This window comes from Mesocricetus auratus, unplaced genomic scaffold (assembly GCF_017639785.1).
Source record: "Mesocricetus auratus isolate SY011 unplaced genomic scaffold, BCM_Maur_2.0 Super-Scaffold_2245, whole genome shotgun sequence".
In the NCBI taxonomy this organism is placed as follows: Eukaryota; Metazoa; Chordata; class Mammalia; order Rodentia; family Cricetidae; genus Mesocricetus; species Mesocricetus auratus.
This window is the reverse complement of record NW_024429180.1, coordinates 25,112,471-25,132,241: the sequence shown is the minus strand read 5'-3', so window position 1 is coordinate 25,132,241 and position 19,771 is coordinate 25,112,471. Positions and strand designations below refer to the sequence as shown.

General features: G+C 35.0%; 1 protein-coding gene across 2 annotated transcripts in view; it reads right to left on the bottom strand.

The window, feature by feature from the left end:
• Positions 1–7,711: 7,711 nt before the first annotated feature.
• Positions 7,712–19,771, bottom strand: part of Dach1 (dachshund family transcription factor 1) — a 378,008-nt gene continuing 365,948 nt past the window's right edge. For both annotated transcript variants that reach the window (XM_040753525.1, XM_040753457.1), the window contains one exon: positions 7,712–10,397. In XM_040753525.1, the coding sequence (XP_040609459.1) occupies positions 10,360–10,397 (38 nt within the window). In that variant the 3' untranslated portion in view covers positions 7,712–10,359. The remainder of the gene's footprint in view (positions 10,398–19,771) is intronic.

Below are 19,771 nucleotides of genomic sequence, written 5' to 3'. Positions count from 1 at the left end.
ATCAGCCCTTTATATGGGATAACAGATGTCTTCTGCCATTGCCCAACCTTTGGACAGTGAAGATAATCCTTCAATAAACTGGACCTTCAGTATTAACTTAGTGCCCTCCTGTTATGATTAGATGTCTCTGTCTTTTCTTTAACATCATTGGATAGCTAGCTTTCTCTCATCCACACTCCCCCAACTCAGGTTTGAACCTGGAGTTATTTGCCTGGCCCTGATCACAGCCCCAAAGATATCAGTCCTCGATAGTTCCCACTGGACCATTGTAGCAACAAGTCAATTAGATGAGAATCATTCTTGGCACTGGAGCTTCATTTAGTGGTAAGAGATGTAAAGTTGGGACTCTATCTCTCCCAGTCTTACATATTTTCTTTACTACACACACACACACACACACACACACACACACACACACACACACACACAATATTATATATATAACCTTCTAGGAATCTTATACCATATACTGTATTAGGTTTCCATATGTACACTCATATGGTCCTGAGTTTTACCTGTCTTTCCCCTTCATTCCCTTTATTTGCCTTCCTCTTTCCTCCCATTTCCTTGTCCTCCCAGTCAAGTCCCCCTTCATCCATAAACATCTGTTCTATTTCCACATCCTTCCTTCCTGGTCCTTTATACTATACCTAACCTGTGTGGTTATGTGGATTGTAGCTTGTTTATTGAAACCTTAACAGCAAACATCCACATGTAACTGACATCAACATTCAAGCAAAACGTACTGTATTTGTCTTTTTGGGTCTGTGTTACTTCACTCACGATAGTTATTTTTTTGTAGTCTATCCACTGATGTGTGACTTTTAAGATTTCATGTGAATCTGAGCAATAATCCATTGTGAAAATGAACCACATTTTCTTTACTAATTCATCCATTGCCAGATATTTAGGCTATTTTCAATTTCTGACTATTACAAAAAAAGCAGCAATAAACACAGTTGAGTATTGGCTCAGGCTCATAGGATGATTCCTTCTTTGGGCACATGCTGGATTTTGATGTAGGTCTATTCTCAGCTTCCTGAAAACTTGCCACACTGATTTGCATAGTAGCTATACAAGTTTGTGCTGTTCCTACACATGGATGAGTGATCCCCTTCCTCTATAATCTGGCAAACGTGAGCTGCCACTTATTTTATTGATCTTGGCCATTCTTACTGGTATAAGATGAAATCCAAAGTGGTTTGCTGTAGCGTGAATAAATAAATGACCTAAGACTGATGTTGGGGTTCAAGCTTCAACCTGAATGCCAGAAAAGCAAAGCAACTGACCACTAGTTTCCTACTTCTACCTCAGACTGAGTGGGCTGGTCCTGTCTCTACAAGTTCTCACCAAGCCTCAGAGTGTAAACTTTCTTCAGGGTGGCTGGAGAATGAATGCCTCAATCTTCAATATGACTAGAGACTGAATTCCTCATACTGACCATGTTTCTCTTTTATATACTTTCCTAATGTTAGGATTAAAGGTGTGAGCTATAATTCTCTTTTAGACAAACTCACTCTTGTGTAGATCTTGATGGCCTTGGACTCACAGAAATGAACCTCTCTCTTAATCCTCAGACCAAGGATTAAAGGTGTGTACCACCACCTCCTAGTTTCTGGCTGCTGGGATTAAAGGTGTGTGCCTGGCTTCTATAGCTTGTGGCTGACTTTGCTTTCTGAATCCTCAGGCAAGCTTTAATAAATCATAAAAAATGTATCATCACAGTTTGCGTTCGCATTTCCCTGTTGACTAATAATGTTGAACATTTGCTTAAGTGTTTCTCAGCCATTTTTGTTTCTTTTTTTTAGAATTCTGTTTAGAGCTATATCCCACTTTTTAATTGGGCTGTTTATTTTCTTTATGTCCAGTTTCATACATATATATGTGTGTGTGTATATATATATATGTATATATATATATGGGAGAGAGAGAGATTAGCCCTCTATTGTATATATTATTCCTAAAAATTATTCCCATTCTTGCCACTTTGTCTGAATGATGGTGACCTTTGACATACAGAAGCTTTTCAGTTTCACAGAGTGCCATTTATTGTTGACCTTTAATACCTGTGTTATCAGTAATCTGTTCAAAAACTCTTTTCCTGTGCCAATGAGATTAAGACTATTTCCTACTTTCTCTTCTATCAGATTTATGAAGTCTGATATTGTATTGATGTTTTTGATCCAAAGCACTTTTACTACGTAAATTCTACAATCCATTACCATGAGAGGTCTGAAAAAGCCTTTTCTTGTGGGCCACCAACCCACATGAAAACCCCCAAATTATGACATGGATATTTCTTATTAGTTAAAAATGCATGACCTTATGTCACCTTTTATTTTAATCTGTTTCTTTTTATCTACATGTTGCTTTGGGGCTTCTTTCTTTCTTTCTTTCTTTCTTTCTTTCTTTCTTTCTTTCTTTCTTTCTTTCTTTCTTTCTTTCTGTATATCCCACTTTTCTGCTGTCTCCATGGCTGGCTTCTGGCCCCAGGTGTGTCCCTCTCTTTTTCTGCTGTTCTCTTCTTCTTCTCCTCTTGAATCTAAATTTTGTCTCCTACTTATTATCTCTGCCAACCAGCCCTGCCTATCCTTCTCCTACATAGCTATTGGCTTGTCAGCTTGTTATTTGACCAATTGGGTGCCTTAGGTAGACAAGGTAAAACAAATGTAACACATCTTCACATTTTTTAACAAAGTCAGCATAAACAAATGCATCACACCTTCACATAAGTAGTACTTGCCAACATAAACAAATCTAACGCATCTTTGCCCAGTTAAAATAATATTCCACGATGGAGAGCTTTCCATCTCCAGTCTTTGTTGGTAAACCAAGAACAACCCACATTCTAGAACCAGGTGCTCCTCAAGCTGTCTTCAGTGACATAACACCATTTGCCATATCTTCAACAGTTGCCAAATGCAACACATTTCCATCCTAGCTCAGAGACTGCTTTTCATGCTCCCTGATCACCAACACATGAGGTCTGTTATGTGATATGATCTTTGATGCACTTTTTGACCCTCCTATTGCCACAAAACCCTAGCAATCAATCTCTACTTTTGATGTCTTAAACATTTTAGCATGTAAGTCTTTTACTTGTTTTCTTAGCATTATTCCAAGATATTTTATTTATTTATTTTTGACACTATGGTGAAGAGTATTGTTTTCCTGTTTTTTTTTTTTCTCAGTCCACTTGTCAGTTGTATATAGGAAGGCTACTGAGTTTTGTGAGTTAACTTTCTGTAGGAGTTTCCCAGTGGAAGTTTTAAATTTATAATTTATACATACAATTGTATCATTTTCATATAAAGATAATTTGACTTTTTCCTTTGCTGTTTGTATCTTCTTGATCATTTTCAAAGGTCTAGTTAAGATTCCATTTGAGCATGGCTATATGTGAGAGTACAACTGAAACTCTAGTATAGACTTGTATATCTTCTTGGTGAAAAAATGCTTTATATCTGGTCCATTAATTTCAGGCTTCTTATCAACGATTTTAGGATAAATGATACAGGCAAATGATACAGTAACCTTATTCAAGGAACTAGAGGCCAATTAAGGGAAACCTGTTTGTTTTGAATCACTATTTTAGTTTTTGTCCCCTGGAGGTTTGTGAATACTGAAAACCCCTGTTCCTGTTCCATGGTTGACTTTTCCAAGGCTAGCAAATATGGGATTTGCTGGTCTAACCAAGGCATACAGAAAGTTCCCTGTATAGGGGGAATGTGTCAGTATTCTCTGGTTTGTTGCAGCAAGAGCACCTAGCTGCTCACTTAGGTATATGTGGCATAGATGTATTAGTTAGTGAATGGTAACTATGCCCAACACTGGTTTTCAGGAGATACAAGAGGAGTCAATCAAAATGGAAATGTATGTGATTGCTTCAACAAGGTTCAGTTGAAAAAGACCCCATTACCTTGGGTGTCCCTCAAACTCTAACAGACACCTTTAGATAACTGAAGGTTATCTGATGGTTAATTTGGTTGTCAACTTTACTTCATCTGCAATCAGCTAGCACAAAGAATTATGGGTACCCTTATGAAGGATCTCTTAGATTATTTAAAGCAGGAAAACCCACCTTAAATCTGGGCCACAAGCTCTGAAGGAAGCCTGTAACATGCAGTTTTCTGACCAGCCGCCTGGGTCCCACAGCTGTCTCAGCCCCCAAATAACATACAAAACACTATATTAATTATGAAGCTGTTGGCCATCTGCTTGGTTTCCTATCAGCTAGCTCTGACTTAATTATTAATCCATACCTGCTAATCTGAGTATTTCCACATGGTCTTATCTTACCAGAGAAAGGGTCTGGACCTCTTACTCTTCCGGTGTCCTACATCATGACTAATTGTGCCTCTGTTTCCCAGAATCCTCCTTGACTCCTAGTCCCACCTACCTTGCTTCCCTTTTGGTCAACAGTGCTTTATTAATCAACCAATAAGACAACATATACACAGAAGGACTTCCCCCATCAGAAGTCCAAATTAAATAAAGAATATGGAAGAAGAAAACACTGCTTTCTACCTGTCTGCGCTTCCTCACTTTCAAATACACATGTCTTGTTGCTTTGACTTTCCTTAATCAATGAACTAACTTTGGGATTATAATAAAAACTGAATACCTGTGCCAGACTGAGTGGGAAAACTGAGATGCCCAGACTATGGCATGGGACAATTACCACATTCTTGGCTTCTTCAATGTCCCTGTAAGTCTCCTCTTATCAGATTATGAGGACCACATCCTGTAAGTCACCACAATAAATTCTTTGTTAATAATAATAATAAATTATTTTTATCCTATCAGTTTTAGTCCTTTAGAGACACTCACAAATCTAGATGTTTGCTACTCATATTTTTTACCTGAAGATACATTGCACAGCTAAATGATTTTACTTATAAAAAGTGTCAAACCATGAATACAGGGAAACATAAGGCATTCAGAAAGAATGAACATAGGTTCAGGATACACAGACAGATTTAACTCAAAGATGCAATTCAGCAGTGTAGGAAACATTAAATATTAGTCTTTTCTGTCAAATTCTGTAAGATTTTCATGACAAAGAATTCAAATCTTTTTATCTCTCCCACCTTGTAAGACTTATATGCAAATATTTTTATCTCATTCAACTAGGAAAACTTTTATGCAAAAATTTTAATCCTTCCATCCCACAAAACATTTGTTTACTTAAAAACTTTACTGCATTCCAGGAACTTAATGACCTGTAGCTATGATCCCCTTCCCTATTTCCTATATTCTCATCTTGATAATTCTTTAAAAACTAGCCAATATGGAAGAAAAGTTGCGAGATTAAACTCCTGACAAATGGGAAAATAAACAGTCAGTACTTGTGTTAGAATTTAACCTATGAGCCCAAAAGAGGTGTTTGCTTCTTTGCTTCTGTGAGTAGTAAAACTTCCTGATCAAGAATATCCCCTCCCATATGGAGGCAGTTTAATTGGATAGGTGATCTCTTTCTTTGTCACTTCAAAATTATTTCTAAAACAGAGATCCTTTGTTATTAGAGAGATCTGAAGTGATATATTTTTTATGATTTATTAAAGCTTGACTGAGGATTCAGAAAAGCAAAGTCAGCCACAAACCTTAGAAGTCAGGCACATGCCATTAATCCCAGACAGAAACTGGGAGTAGGTGCTACATACGTTTAATCCTTGGATTTAAGATTAAGAGTCCAAAGCCAGGCAGATCTATACAAGAGTGAATCAGCCTAAAAGAGAATTATAGCTCACACCTTTAATCCCAAAGTTAGGGAAGTATATAAGACAGAAGCAAAGTCTCAGAATGGCATTCATTCTCCAGCCACACTGAAGATAAGGCATTCATTCACCAGCCAAACTAAGAAGAGGTTGCTGTCTGAGGCTTGGTGAGAGCTCCTGGAGATAGGATCAGCCCATTTAGTCAGAGGTAGAGGTAGGAAGCTAGTGGCCAGCTACTTTGCTTTTCTGATATTCACCTTGAAGTTTGAACCCCAATATCAGTCTCTGGATCATTTATTTATTTGTGTTACAGAGATCACAGTTATAGAGGTTTATATTGGAACCCATCAAAAGAGAAATTCCATGCTCTGGATCAAAATATAAAGTATTTACTGTTTATGCAGAAGAGGCCTCCCTATGTTGGTAAATTCTTTTACTCTATAATATTTCTGACTATATTTTATTAGTGTATCATTTTAGTAGTTACTTTAGATATTGCATTATATCTGCAAGATCTATCTCAGTCTAGTTATCTTGACTAATATTTACCAGTGTGACTAGAATGTACAAAACATGCTTCCTTTCATCTAACTTAATTGCCTTTATAATTCTTCCACAGTGAAAATGATCATTTTTGCTTTTGAGAATTTGGAAGTTCTTAGAGAGGAAGAACAGGGGTTTGTTATTGGAAAATAAGTGTATTTAATTTTTAAAAATTCTTATCCTTTCATCAAATAAACTTTTAATGTTCTCTACAAGAGTAATGTAAGAATAAAAGGTTTCTAGGTTATTAATACCTGGTGGGAAACAGAAAAAAGGATATATGCATCTTTTGATGCCATTCTTGTAAGATCCCTATTCCAATAAACTTAGAATTTCCTTGGGACAATTAGGTTTTAGCTTTGGTCAATAAGCATCTACCACACTTTTCTGGAGCAGACAGGCCTTATTTGTGAATGTGTTTCAATGAAAAATGAGCATTTGTTCAGCTTTTGTATACTAAAAAAAACATGAAGAAATCTGATATCCTCTACATTTTTCCAATAATATTTTGATTCTAATAACATCTCTACTTTAGGCATCTTAAAATGCAGCCCAAATGATTTATATTTTTAAGATAATTCTGGAAAAATAACACATGGAGAAAACCTAAATGATCATCAAATCCTACTAACTCACAGATTTTTATGGCCTTCTAAGATAAGTCTTACTGGCATAAGTTCATGAAGACAGAAGATAAAAATCTATTTATGATGGTCATATGAGCATTTCTGCTTTTTATTAAGAAAAACTATAATTTGTTAATATTCTGTTTCATGAAATTCACTGAGGTCATTCATTTTGACCAAGAAAAAAACAGTTTGTCCATTCACTTATGAATGATTAGATTAGTTACAGAAATAGCAACCTGATATATCTCCTAGTGTTGTATTTTACACTGATAAGAGTGTTTATATGTTGTTAGTGGATATTATAATTTCAAGAGGTATTTTTCTGATAATATAGTTGAAAGCAAACCATAGATTTAGAGGCACAATTCCACACTCCTACAGATACAGGAATTATATATTTCATTCCATCAACATGTCTGCTTTACATTATTCAGCACAAAGCTTGGTGAAATAAGAATCATGGGAATATAAGAAGATAAAGGAAAAAAGGTACAAATAACAGCTTCATAAACTGAGAAATGTACATAAATAAATCATGTATATGTGGGCAGTTTGCTTAGCTGGCAAGAAACAAAATATGGAAAATCTGCTTGTTAAACAATAACTACAGAGTGTGCTTTTATGATGTTTTTCACCACAGTAATTCATATTAGAGATAGAAGCGGTTGCATGTTAAATAAAATCATTGAGCATTGCTCCCCGAGCATTGCAAAGAGCTGACTTAGGTTGTTTTTAGATGCCTCCCATTAGAAAGTAAATATTCCTTCGATGCAACTTATTTCAGAGACTGTAATAAAGACAAACGGTAAATAAAGTCACAAGGCGATTTCAGACATTTTTATTAGGAGATTGTTGAAAAGAAAAAGAAAATTAAATACAATAACAGTAAACGTGGTTCTCACATTGAAACCAGGCTCAAATAACTAGGCTACCATAGAAAAATTTCCAATTCTTGCATTATGATGTAAAAACAGATTTTTGTACAGATTTTGTACAACAAAATTCGTAATAACCTTTTATCATTTTTAGAAAACTTTAAATATATAGATAAAAATAGACAATTTTCATAGGTCCTACATGAAGATGAGTATGTTCTGTTCCAAGGGCTTGCATAGAGCGCAAATATGGTTATAATATAGAACAACAAGACGTTAATATTTGTAAGATTACAAAAGCATGGAAACCATAAAATGGAGACAATTTTACTTGCTTAAACCAAAACACAAATTTCTAAACAAACCTGTTTAACTAAAAAGGGGAAAATTAAGTTACAAACTTACAATAACATTTTGTGAATTGTAATATTTACAACAGGTTAATAAGAGTCTCAACATACAGCGAACAGCATTTGTCTTAATTTCTTCTAAAACTTCCTTTTTAACCAAACACCAAAGCATTCTCAGAGGTCTTTTGTATGTACTTTAAAATGATTTACCCCACTTAATAGGTGACTCTAGGCCAGGAGAAGTACAATAGCCAACTCTACTACCTATGTAAATTGTAGGCTTACAGAAATGTCTGTTAATACATGACTCCAGAGCTTAGTGTAAGTACATCTAATTTATGTGTTGTAATCTTTTAACAGCTGTATGTAGGGAAAAACAAATAAAAGATACAGGTAAGCAGGAATAGAATCTCTTTTCCTCAAACAACAAAGCATGATCATGGGAAAATTATGCTCAGCAAACCAAGTTTCTACAAAGCAGTTACTAACAATATTTTAAATTAAAATATTACTCCCTTTCAAAGCAAGCTAAAAGAAGAACTGTACATATAACCCTTTGTAGTATTAAAAATGGACTTAACCGGTTAATAGCAAGTTACAGCCAAGAATTAGTAATGTTTCAGAACTGCAAGGAAGACCTAAAAAGTACAGAAGCTTAGTGACACAGTATCCAAACAAGGAATTTTTTTCTTAGTAAAATAATGTTTATCCAACCAGAACTGTCTTTAAACATTGAAGCTAGCTTCCTTAGACTTATTACTTTGTTGTTTTATGGTAATAAAAATGTTATAAAATTTTAATATGACACACTGATTCACGTGTCTTTAGAAGTATCACTCCCATTGTGTAAAAACAAAGGTAACTTTAGCATGTAATAGCACTGTTTGCAGCTTTACTTCCAGTTATATGCACAAATGTGAAAACACATACTGTAACTTTCAAAAAGACAATAAAAATAACACGTAGCCACCCTTCCCTCTCAACAGGGCGGGAAGCACAGCACAGTTTAACTTCATCACTCGGGGCTACATGGTATTGGACCAATACACCAAGGGCTTGTTAAGTTTTGTTTTTAGCAACATTAACATAATATGACATTAAAATATAAAAATATCTCTGGTGTTCTGATTTACTGGTCAGCCACAATTCATCCTCTGTAGTGAAGTTTGGTGCACTCACTAGGGATCAATATACAAATAAAAGTGACTGGCACAGAGTTCTGATGTCACCAGACTCATAAGATCTCATTCATTAATACTGTGACTCCAGACAAATATTTACATGCCTGCATGCGTTAAAACCAGAAAGACATCTTTCTGACCAACAGGGTGACAAAACATATTTTCTAAAATTTTCATTTCCTAAACGCTAGTATACTACTGCATACATAATACCTTCCTGTGTGTTTTATGTTTATATACTGTACATGTGACCAACATGAGTAAGAAGCAATGTTATTATTTTTAATCCTATATATCACTACCAGTTTGGAATGAAAACATGTTATATTTATATATATATATTTTATATATTTTTTTAATCTTTAAGAAAAAGAGACCATCAGTGAAACCTTTTGGCTTATACTCAATGCTTCTGTTTCAGATATGCAAAATGTAATTTCATTGAGTTGTTAACATATATTTGTTGGTCTTTCAGAAAGTATATGAAAAAAGTCTTCAGGAGAAAATCGTCAATTACAGAGTTTAAAATAGAATGTAACAGAATGCTCTCAATTCTCTCATTGCCAACCAAATCCTCGATGGCCCTTCCAACTTCATCCCATGTAATCTTGCTGGTTTCTGTGGGACACAGTACTGTAAGTCTAAGTGAACACCGTGACAAAGTCTGTTGATGCGCTCAGTTACAGAATTTTCAGAAGAGGAAAAATGGTTCATTCCATGAAGAAGAACAAACAGAAAGCAAACCAAAGCTAGGTCTTCCTCAGACCCATCTTTAACTCTGTGCACAAGTGTCCAGCAGCACAGGTGAGTTGTTAACTGATGGAAGTTTGATGTGTGCACAGTTAGAAACATTCTCAGTCTCTGGTATGAGCCACAGGAGGAAAATCAATGGCGGAAACTTTTCTGCTTTTGTGGAATACTTAAATGTTAAGGATCGTTAACACACAATATGAAGAAGTTCCTTTTTATGGACTTCTTAAGTTTTGTTTTCCTGAACTTCTCAATGATGAATATCTGATTCCAGAGTTCTGTAGTAAAGGATGGGTTTCTTCAACAGGAAAGATTCAGTACATGACGGTAGTTTTCAAATACAGTCTTCCATCTGAAACAAATGACAAAATCAATTAATGGCATAGTATTTGAGAGACAAATGTAGATGTAAGAAATATGAAATTTGGCATGGAATTCTGGTTTTTATCTGATTTGCATGTGCTTAGGATGTAACAGTCTTCACAAAATTTTAAAATTAATTCCACAATTACGTGAGTTCATAGGATCACTGAGGATACAGAGTTCCTAGCTCTCATAAATGTATTTGCTACAATGATATCAGTCCCAGACCACTCAGAAAATAGATAAGGGTATGTGTGTATGTACATTACTGATATGCAAAGCTAGTGAATTTCTGTCGAATGACAATTACTTCCACCAAGCTTGCAGAACTAAATTTTCTGAGAATGCACTCAGGTGTGTCCCCATCATGAAAGCCTGAGTCTCTTCTCACTTACTAGAAGTATAGTTAAATATTCTATGGGATGCAACTATTGTGAGCATGTGTTGCTATTTACTTGAAAGTCGCCTGTTTAGTTTTAACATTATCACTAATGTAGATATTTTCTTCACTGTAGTAAGATGAGCTGAACAAATAAGTGTTAATTTATAAGTATACTACCAAAGCTTAAAATACGATTTTGTGGGAAATATAATGAAATCATGGACATATCAGATAAACTATTTGCATGAAACAGAAATAGGAAAGAAGAAATTAATTATGCAATACAAAAAAACAAGCAAAACGTAAGTCCATTTTCAGATATATTCTAACCTGTGCCCTCTGTGGTTGACATAACTTGATTCAGATGTATGTAAAATATGACAGAATTTCAAGTACTCCCGGCTTCAAAATATGGCAGAATGATCAGAAAACCTTTCCCAATTTTTGAAAAATAAGTATCAGTGTAAATGTCTGGAAAATGTCCAATCTACAAGGAATTACAAACATCCCAGAATAGAATTCAGAAAACAGAAAAGTATTTATGCACCTCACTTAATTAAGTGCTGTTAAAGAACCTATAGCAGGTATAAATAATAATTAGTATAAAAACTCTCATTGGTAAAGCATTTTTCACTTCATAGAAATAATGTTTTGGCCAAATTCCACATTCTTGTCATGTTTTACATTAGCATCATTTGCAGAAATAGAATATCACATCACTGGTGTCATGGAGCACATGATTCTAACCATTCCATCCTATACAGTGTATCATACTTCACTGTCTATATATACTCAGCCTAATCTCCTTAGTAGTCCAAAAAGTCAGCACTTTCTCCCTTCAATTTATTCTTCAGACCATTCTTGTTAATTTTTAAAAAATTTTCAAAGTGTCCAACTTTTGTTTGCCAGTCTATGTGCCCTGAAATTTGATGGTGGACCTCCAGACTGCTAAGTCCCATGAAAGAAACAGCCATTCCACTATTGCTGTCAATATCAGAAGCAGAGTGATACATCACAGTGGTTCCCTTGAATGTTTTGATGTAGCAAATGCTAAAATTCTTAAAATATTTTAAACATTTATTAATCATATGTGTGTGGTGTGTATGCATGTGGGTTCGTGTGTGCATTCCACCATGCCTGTGCAAATGTGGTGAGGATGTCAGTGGACAAAAGGCCATTGTCAGTTTTCTCCTACCACTACCCGTGTTAAGGGAAATGAGTTCAGATCATCAGACAAGCCCTTAGATACTGTGTCATCTCATCAGTCTAAATGTTAAACTTTTGAAGGGTTAATGTGTGTCAGAAATAAGTAGGATACTGTAAAGGTTTTAAATCAATAAATACTATTGAATAAGTTTTTTTTCTTTGCATACGTGGCATGTATAAGTGAATGCCAAATGTATATGATGTATCTGCATCTCAGAGGCCAAAAGAGAGTATCAGATCTCTTGGATTTGGAGTTACAGAAAGTCCTGAACTGTCCAAGTTAGATGATAGGAATCAGCAAGAAGTATTCTTAATCACTGAGTAATCTTTCAAGTAGTAGAACTGCCTTTTTTCACCATACTTCATTCATACACACTGACAAGATAATGTCCTGCAATTACTGTACCACTATTCCTTATATTATGTTATATATTTCTGTGTGTTGTAGGCACAGAAAAAATCTATTCTTGATGCTGAGTAAATTTTACCAGTGTATTACATAATACACAATCCAAATCAATAAAAGCTTTCATCTCAAGGAAACCAATAATAGTCTTTATTATCAGCAAAGCTAACTTTTCCCAAGTACATACTGTATTAAAGATACCTTAAAGTTTATTAAGCCTATAGTGTAGAGATGGATGGGAGAGTAGGTAGAAGAGAGGGTTAGCAGAATTAACATTAAGGATGTTTGGAATGATCATGTGGGGACTTATTATTTCATAAGTGCTCTCTCTCTCTCTCTCTCTCTCTCTCAGACAGACAGACACATACATACACACACACACACACACACGTATATATATATACCCACACTTAATGAGATTAATTTTAGTATTCCTTCATGAGTGTTATTGTTTCTCTTGTGAATCAAAAATTGACAAATTAAAATTCCAATGCCATATATGGGAACTTCCTCTTGATTTGTTCATCAAGATTGTTCTGAATGTACCCTGAACAGTGCAGGCTATTGCCATTGTTCTTGGTTGCCCATCATATCCTCATGGTAGGCCCCTAATCCTTGCAACACCACACATTTTTCCAATAGGACGTGACAAAATTAAATTGGTCTTGAGCAGATACTCTCCCTCATAATAGTGGCAGGTGCTATGAAGAAAGCTGAAGAAATAAGTCACCATGACCTCTGTGGTAAAATGTTCCATGGCTATAACAACAGTGGCACAGATGTATGGGGCTGAACAACTGTTCTCTGGCTGGTTTTACAGCCTACTCTACAGGAGGAAGTCTATGTCTAAAAATATAAAACTGGCCAAGAAGTCATGACTTGTTGACTCGAAGGATACACTCATTTCTCCTATTTTGCTAAATGGACATAGCTTCAAACTGTCCTCCAGATTCATATCTTGAGACCCATAGATAGATCAGGGATGCTCTCAGATTTCATCAATGTTACTTGGTAAAATGAAGTGTTTAAGAACAAAACGTGCCAAGTGGTGAAAAGGCTGAATATATGGATCTGTGAAGTCAGCCCCAAATGGGCTGGCTGTTCACGTCACTCTCTACTACTCCCTCAAGGTTCAAGGACCATTCTGGAAAATCACATAGAACAGGTTTAAGACTCTAAGTGTGAATGGAGGATCACACTCTCTTCTGAACATGACAACACCACTGAACTAATGAACTCACAACAACTGTGGTTGGTTGTTCCTGATTTACAGAAGATGGAGCCAGTGAACATTCTAACACAGAGGTGGAAGGGCGTCAAACGCCCCCATCCCACTAGGAGATACTGATAGTTGATGACTTCCGGGTGAAGGAGATTCAGTTTTTATTAATGATTTATTATCCCTGGTAGGTAGACTATGTTCTAGTGGATGACTCCGTGCCCAAGAGAATATTACTTGGTGGGTTATTTTTGAAAACATGGAAGAAGGTAGGGCCTTGGGAGCAGTTTAGAGATCTGGGGTTGGACTTGGGATGAGTTATTGCAAGAGTAAGGATGAATATGAGAAAAATACACCATATGGAAAAATGGAAAAATGAAATTCTGAAAGAATTGATAAAAATATTGTTAAGTTTCTACTTACCTCCACCTCAAAAAAAAAAGCGTTCCTATTTTTTTTCTTAAACAAGTATTGAAATGCTTGAGGAAGCTTAGTTCCTCAGACATTTTCTCAGGAAAACAAATGGAATTGCAGTGATGAGATATTAATAGTAATAAGATTCTGTGTCTACTCCACTATGAAATGTTTCCTTAACTAAATACTTAAATAAATTTAGAGTCCACGACATGTACTCCCTACTCATGCCTTATCTTTTATGCTCTGCTCCAAGGGCATGGTCTTCTCTTTAGTCTACACAGTGTGCAATCAAGCCTGCAGTTCTGATATTCTAGTTTCAATAAAAACACCTAGTTTTCCTTTGGCACAATGATTGTTTGCTTTTTGGGAGGTTGATATGACAGGAAAAATCATCAGGCTAAACTTTGTGCAAGGGAGTACTTAATTAAAAAGTCTGTTCTAATTAAAAGCATTTGGGAGTAGGGGTTGAGTGAAACTATTTAAATTACAAATTCCTAATAGTTTCAGAGTTCATTGTGATTTGATACTTGAAGCCATAATTTGGTACACAAGAAAGTATCTTGATCACTGAACAGTTTGTCACAGGTGCGAATTATTGTATGCTGCTTATTATTATGCAGATTTAAATCTACAGATAACAAAATGAAGACATATTTTAAATATCATCATAAAAATGAACTTAATGAAGTACTTCTTTTATTTTCTGCTTTAGAAATTGAATTAAGGGCCTTGGAATGCAAGTGTTTTAACAATCTACCACTGAATACATATTCAGTATCATCTCAGATTTTAATATTAATGTTGAAAAATCACAAAATTAGACTCAATTGCATTTATGGATTTTGTATAATATAAATCTTTATGAAAAAGGTGGGAGGCATGGGGAGTCTTTCACAAAATTTCTACCTCTTTTTTGTGCTCCCCAAGTAAGTTTAGTTATTGGGCTTCAAATTTTGTCACATACTATTATTTGAAGTTATTGATAATGTCTAATGAAAACTACCTTTCTTATTCTATATGTAAAAATCACACTATTGAATAAAAATAAGTTTTATTGGGTGAGTGAGGTAGTATTATATCAACCACATTATTCAACATAATTTTATAACAAGACAACATGTAAATGACAACAATTTCACATTGCTTTGTCAGTTATTACCAAGAGTATCATTCCCATATGTGAAAATCAGTACAAAGAGAGTATATTGTTGCAAAATATCACAAAATGTAGGAATGGACGTATATTTTTGTTTTGAATAGAAATTTTTAGCAAATATCTGGGAGAAAATCTTGCCTATGTTTTGCATATTGAATTTAAAAACTGTGTATCCTATGAGGAAGTAAATTTATTAAAAATGACACCTATGCATTCAAAACCAATACCTAGATCCCTGTAATCTAATGAAGATTGCTCTTTCACAAAACTGTTGTATACACACACTCTTTACAACTGTAAAGTGGAGGAAAATATTAACACAGGAGAAAGTAAACATATAAAGTCATATATCTAGAAAGCTTAACATTTGCCTAAAGAATATGAAGTTAATATAAAATATGTGAGCTCGAACCTTGTCTCAACATAGTGTCTTAATCATGAGAAGCAAAGGAAGTCAAAACAAGCGATGAAAACAAATGTTAATGATTCATGTGATATTTGATAAGACAACGAAAGGAAGTCAAAATAAAAGCAAACAAACAGGAACAGATGGGAAGGATCTTTGTCAAGTCATAACCCTTCTTCTAAAACCCCCAAAGGAAGAAGCTAATTAAAGAAAATATTGTTTCTTGTTTTTTCATACATTTATATTTAGAGTAAGAACATTCTGCTACTGCTAAAGCAAAGAAGCAGAGACACAAAGTCTACATTGAACATGAGAAATATTTTAAGAGAGACTGATGTTCAGCACAAAGCAGTTTATAGGAGGATCCTGAGTAAACATAATTTCTTCTCATGAAATGCAGATAACAGCAATGAGAGCGATTTCCAGATGTTTGAATACTAATTTATCTGAGGTTATGTTCCAATATAATTAAAAAGTAAAAACTGAACAATGTTGCAACAATTTTTTAAGTTTTAATTTAAGGTTATAACTGAAGAATCAGAAGCCCATAGAATTGGATCATTTGAGAAGAACTAATCTGAAACCGTGTTTGCCTGCTTTTTACATGAGCAGGTGGTACTATTCTAGTGAATAAGTATAGACTAAAGCTCACAGTTAGCACATTATGTCTGTGTAATTTCAATAAACAGGTACAAGAAATAGATAAAGCATTATCTAACAGAATAATATGGTGCACCTAGTTGAAATAAAAATAAATTACATGTTTTATTACTAAGACAGTTTGAAATAATGCATGAAGAAAGCTATTTTATTATTTATTTTCAGGAAGTTTTGGGCATATAAGCTGAGATCTTGCACAATTTATCTACCATTTGTCTATCCAACAGGAAACAGGCAGTTTTACTTTTCACACTACAAAGTCCTTCAATACACTCTACCACTGAGATAACCCTAGAATCTCAAATATAGTTATTGATGGTAGACAAGAATGAGAATGAATAATTACCATCAAGAAAAGTATTCAAGTAATTTTTAGTTCTTTTCCAAGAAGAAAATGCATGGGAGAGAACACAGGCTAGATTTCAGAAGGCTATTAAAAGCTGTGGTTCTTGGACTGATAAGAAAATGACCTTTAAACAATGACAGTGAAGAAGAAATTGTCATAGCTATAAAGGGACTCAAGATAAGCATAAGTAGCAAGGAGAAATAAAAACATTGATAATTAGATCCTCTAAGCCAGACTTAGGAAACCTTGTGGGGAAGGCTGATCTGATGTTAATAACGTTTCCAAATGGGAAAGTACACAGGCATATTAGCCACAAAAGCTGAACTGGAATATTTGTAGAGAAGAAATTTCAATGCTTGCACATGGAGATGGTTAACACAGTTAACCCGGGGCAACATACCTACCCAACATGCTAAGTCCCAGTGTCACAGTTCCTCCTTCAATTGAACTTGTCTTAGAGAGGAAGCTGTTTGCTTGAGTTGCAGTGCCAGGCCTGTTTATAGTCTCTGTGGGGCAATAAGAATTTACTTCCAAAGGAAAGATAATCCTACCTTACTAAATACTAAAATTATTTTATAAAATAGAGAAGAAATTTTCTCTATAGTTCTGTGTAATCATAGACGTTCTTGAAGTTATATTACCATGACCAAGTACAAATAGTCATAATCATAATCATAATTATGATAATAATAATAATAATAACAAATTCTTCATCTACTTGGATGTACAGAATAGCCAATTGTACATTTGTTGTTTACTAGTTTAAGGACGCTCTCTAACAAAGTGTTTTAGCATTTATGACTAGCCTGTACTCACATAGAACAGGTTTCTAGTCCACATAAAATTCCAGTAGAAACTATATGTTTTATAACTACTAATACAGGATTCAGACTGTTTTTGCACCTGAACTGCTCAACAAAAATATATGAAAGCCAACTTAATAGCACAAAATAAAGGAAGACCAGCGTTGCATGTATGGGGAGGTCACACACTGAAAGAACACAATGTCACTGAGGTCACATAGTGATTATAGATAAAGATTTGAATACAATGATGAAGAAGAATCAAACTCAAAATAGGAAACACTCTAATAAATAATGAACTATATTATCCATAAGTATCCATTTCATATATTAATTTTCAAGGCTAAGCAACTGTTCAAGATTAAAAAGACTGAAGTGAAATATCAACTTACTATGGAAATCTGCCTGCCTCTGCCTCTGGAGTGCTGGGATTAAAGGTGTGTGCCACCATACCCAGCTACACTCTTTATTTTTATTTTTTCAAATGTCTTGTTTATTTTACTATCCCAAATCTACATATATTTTACTTCACCTGAATCTGACTTTGCTGTAAAACTTTGTTTTTCTGTCCATGTGTCTTATATAGGCTAAAGAACATCACTAGAATTAAAGCGGAAACAGCCCCTGGCTTTCCAACCCTTTAAGTTTGCTGCCAGCTCACTTGGAGCTGTGTGCACCACTTAATCTATGCCAACATGCTGCCGGCTTGGAGATGTGGTCACTGCCACCTCCAGCTGCGAGTACACACCATTCAATTGTAAGCAAGGTCTCTTAAAAGAGCCTTGCAGGGTTTTTTTGGGGGGGCGGGGAGTTTGCTGCTTATACCAAGTTAGGAAGACTCCCTTAAGTGAGCTGAGTGAGTCTCTGCTTGTCTCTAGCAAAACAGAGGCCACCTGAGAAAAAATGCTGCTACCAAGAAGCCCTGCTTCTCTCTGTTCTTTTGTTTCTAAAATCCCTTTTAAAAAGCTTTTGTCATACCATGTAGAAATTAATATCCCACTTATGTCACCATGTGTAACGTGTTGTCTTCCTGCCACTCACTTGGTTCCTGCTGCTGTCTCAGCCCCCAAATAACACACAGGATGCTATATTAATTATAAGCTGTTGGCCATTTGTTTTGTCTCTTACTGGCTAGCTCTGACTTAGATATTAAACCCATAATTGCTAATCTGAGTATTTCCATGTGGTCTTCCTTTACCTGAGGAAGGGTCCACATGTTGCTTCGCCCACATCCTATATTGTGTCTCAGAGAAAAAAAATAAAAAAATAGAAGTAAAAGAAATAGAGTAATGTAAGACATGTAAAGATGGAAAATACATAGAGAGTCTGGATAATGAATGCTATTGTGTTTTTCAGTTGTTCAGTGGCTAAGGAAGGAACTGCTAAAATATACTTGATTATAAATGCTGCTGAATTAATCCAACTTACATCTTATGAAAATGCTTTGACTTCTAAATTTAAATATAAGGACAGGTTACTTAGGAGAAGAGATTTTTGTTTATGTTCCACAGAAAATGGAAAGCTATGGATTCCTTCCAGGAATCTGTAGTTTGATGTACCAAGACCCCAGAAGCAGTGTCCCAGGTGATCCAGCATCTTGAAACAACTGAGATGATGCAGCCTTGCAGACTACAAAAACAAGGACTTGCCCAGGAGTCTGAGTTTTGTCATGATACCCATGGTATGGACAGTGCCCCCTATCAGCAGGAAGCAGTTTTAAATGAACAACGCCCAAATTCCCAAATATTGTTTATAAATCTTTGTTTTCGTTTAAATGGGGTTGCTTATAAATTGTAATAATCACAGTCAATCTCTTTCTAAAGGGAAAAAAAGGAATATAATATAGTAATGAATGCTTTGTAGTGGTATGGATATTTATTTATTGATACAAATTTAACATCAATTTTGTGATATGTATATTTCTCTTCTTGATTAAGTATTGTGTTTATATTGATCTTTTAAAACGTAATGCATAATTAAATACAGATTATAGATAATAAACTTATAATAGTCAGAACTTATAGTTAGGTAAGTTAAGTTTTCTAGTTATAGAGAGATATATTTAAGATAGATAGATAGTCTTCAAACCCCTCAAAGACCTCCAGAAAATGGCATTTGAAATGGTTTAGGGTTTTTCTTGGCAATGAGAAATGTCTGCTCCTGACAGTACCAATTATGTCTGAGAGGAAGATGAACATTGAAGAAACCTGTTATAGAGTTTGCTTTCAACATGGCAAGATTAGCCATTTGGGCAAGAAACTGCTCTTGCCTGGACTGCTTGACTGTTGCTGTATAAAATGGACATGCAAGACCCACAGGAAAATGACTGCTGAACTTGGACAGCTCTACAGGGCTCCTGCTT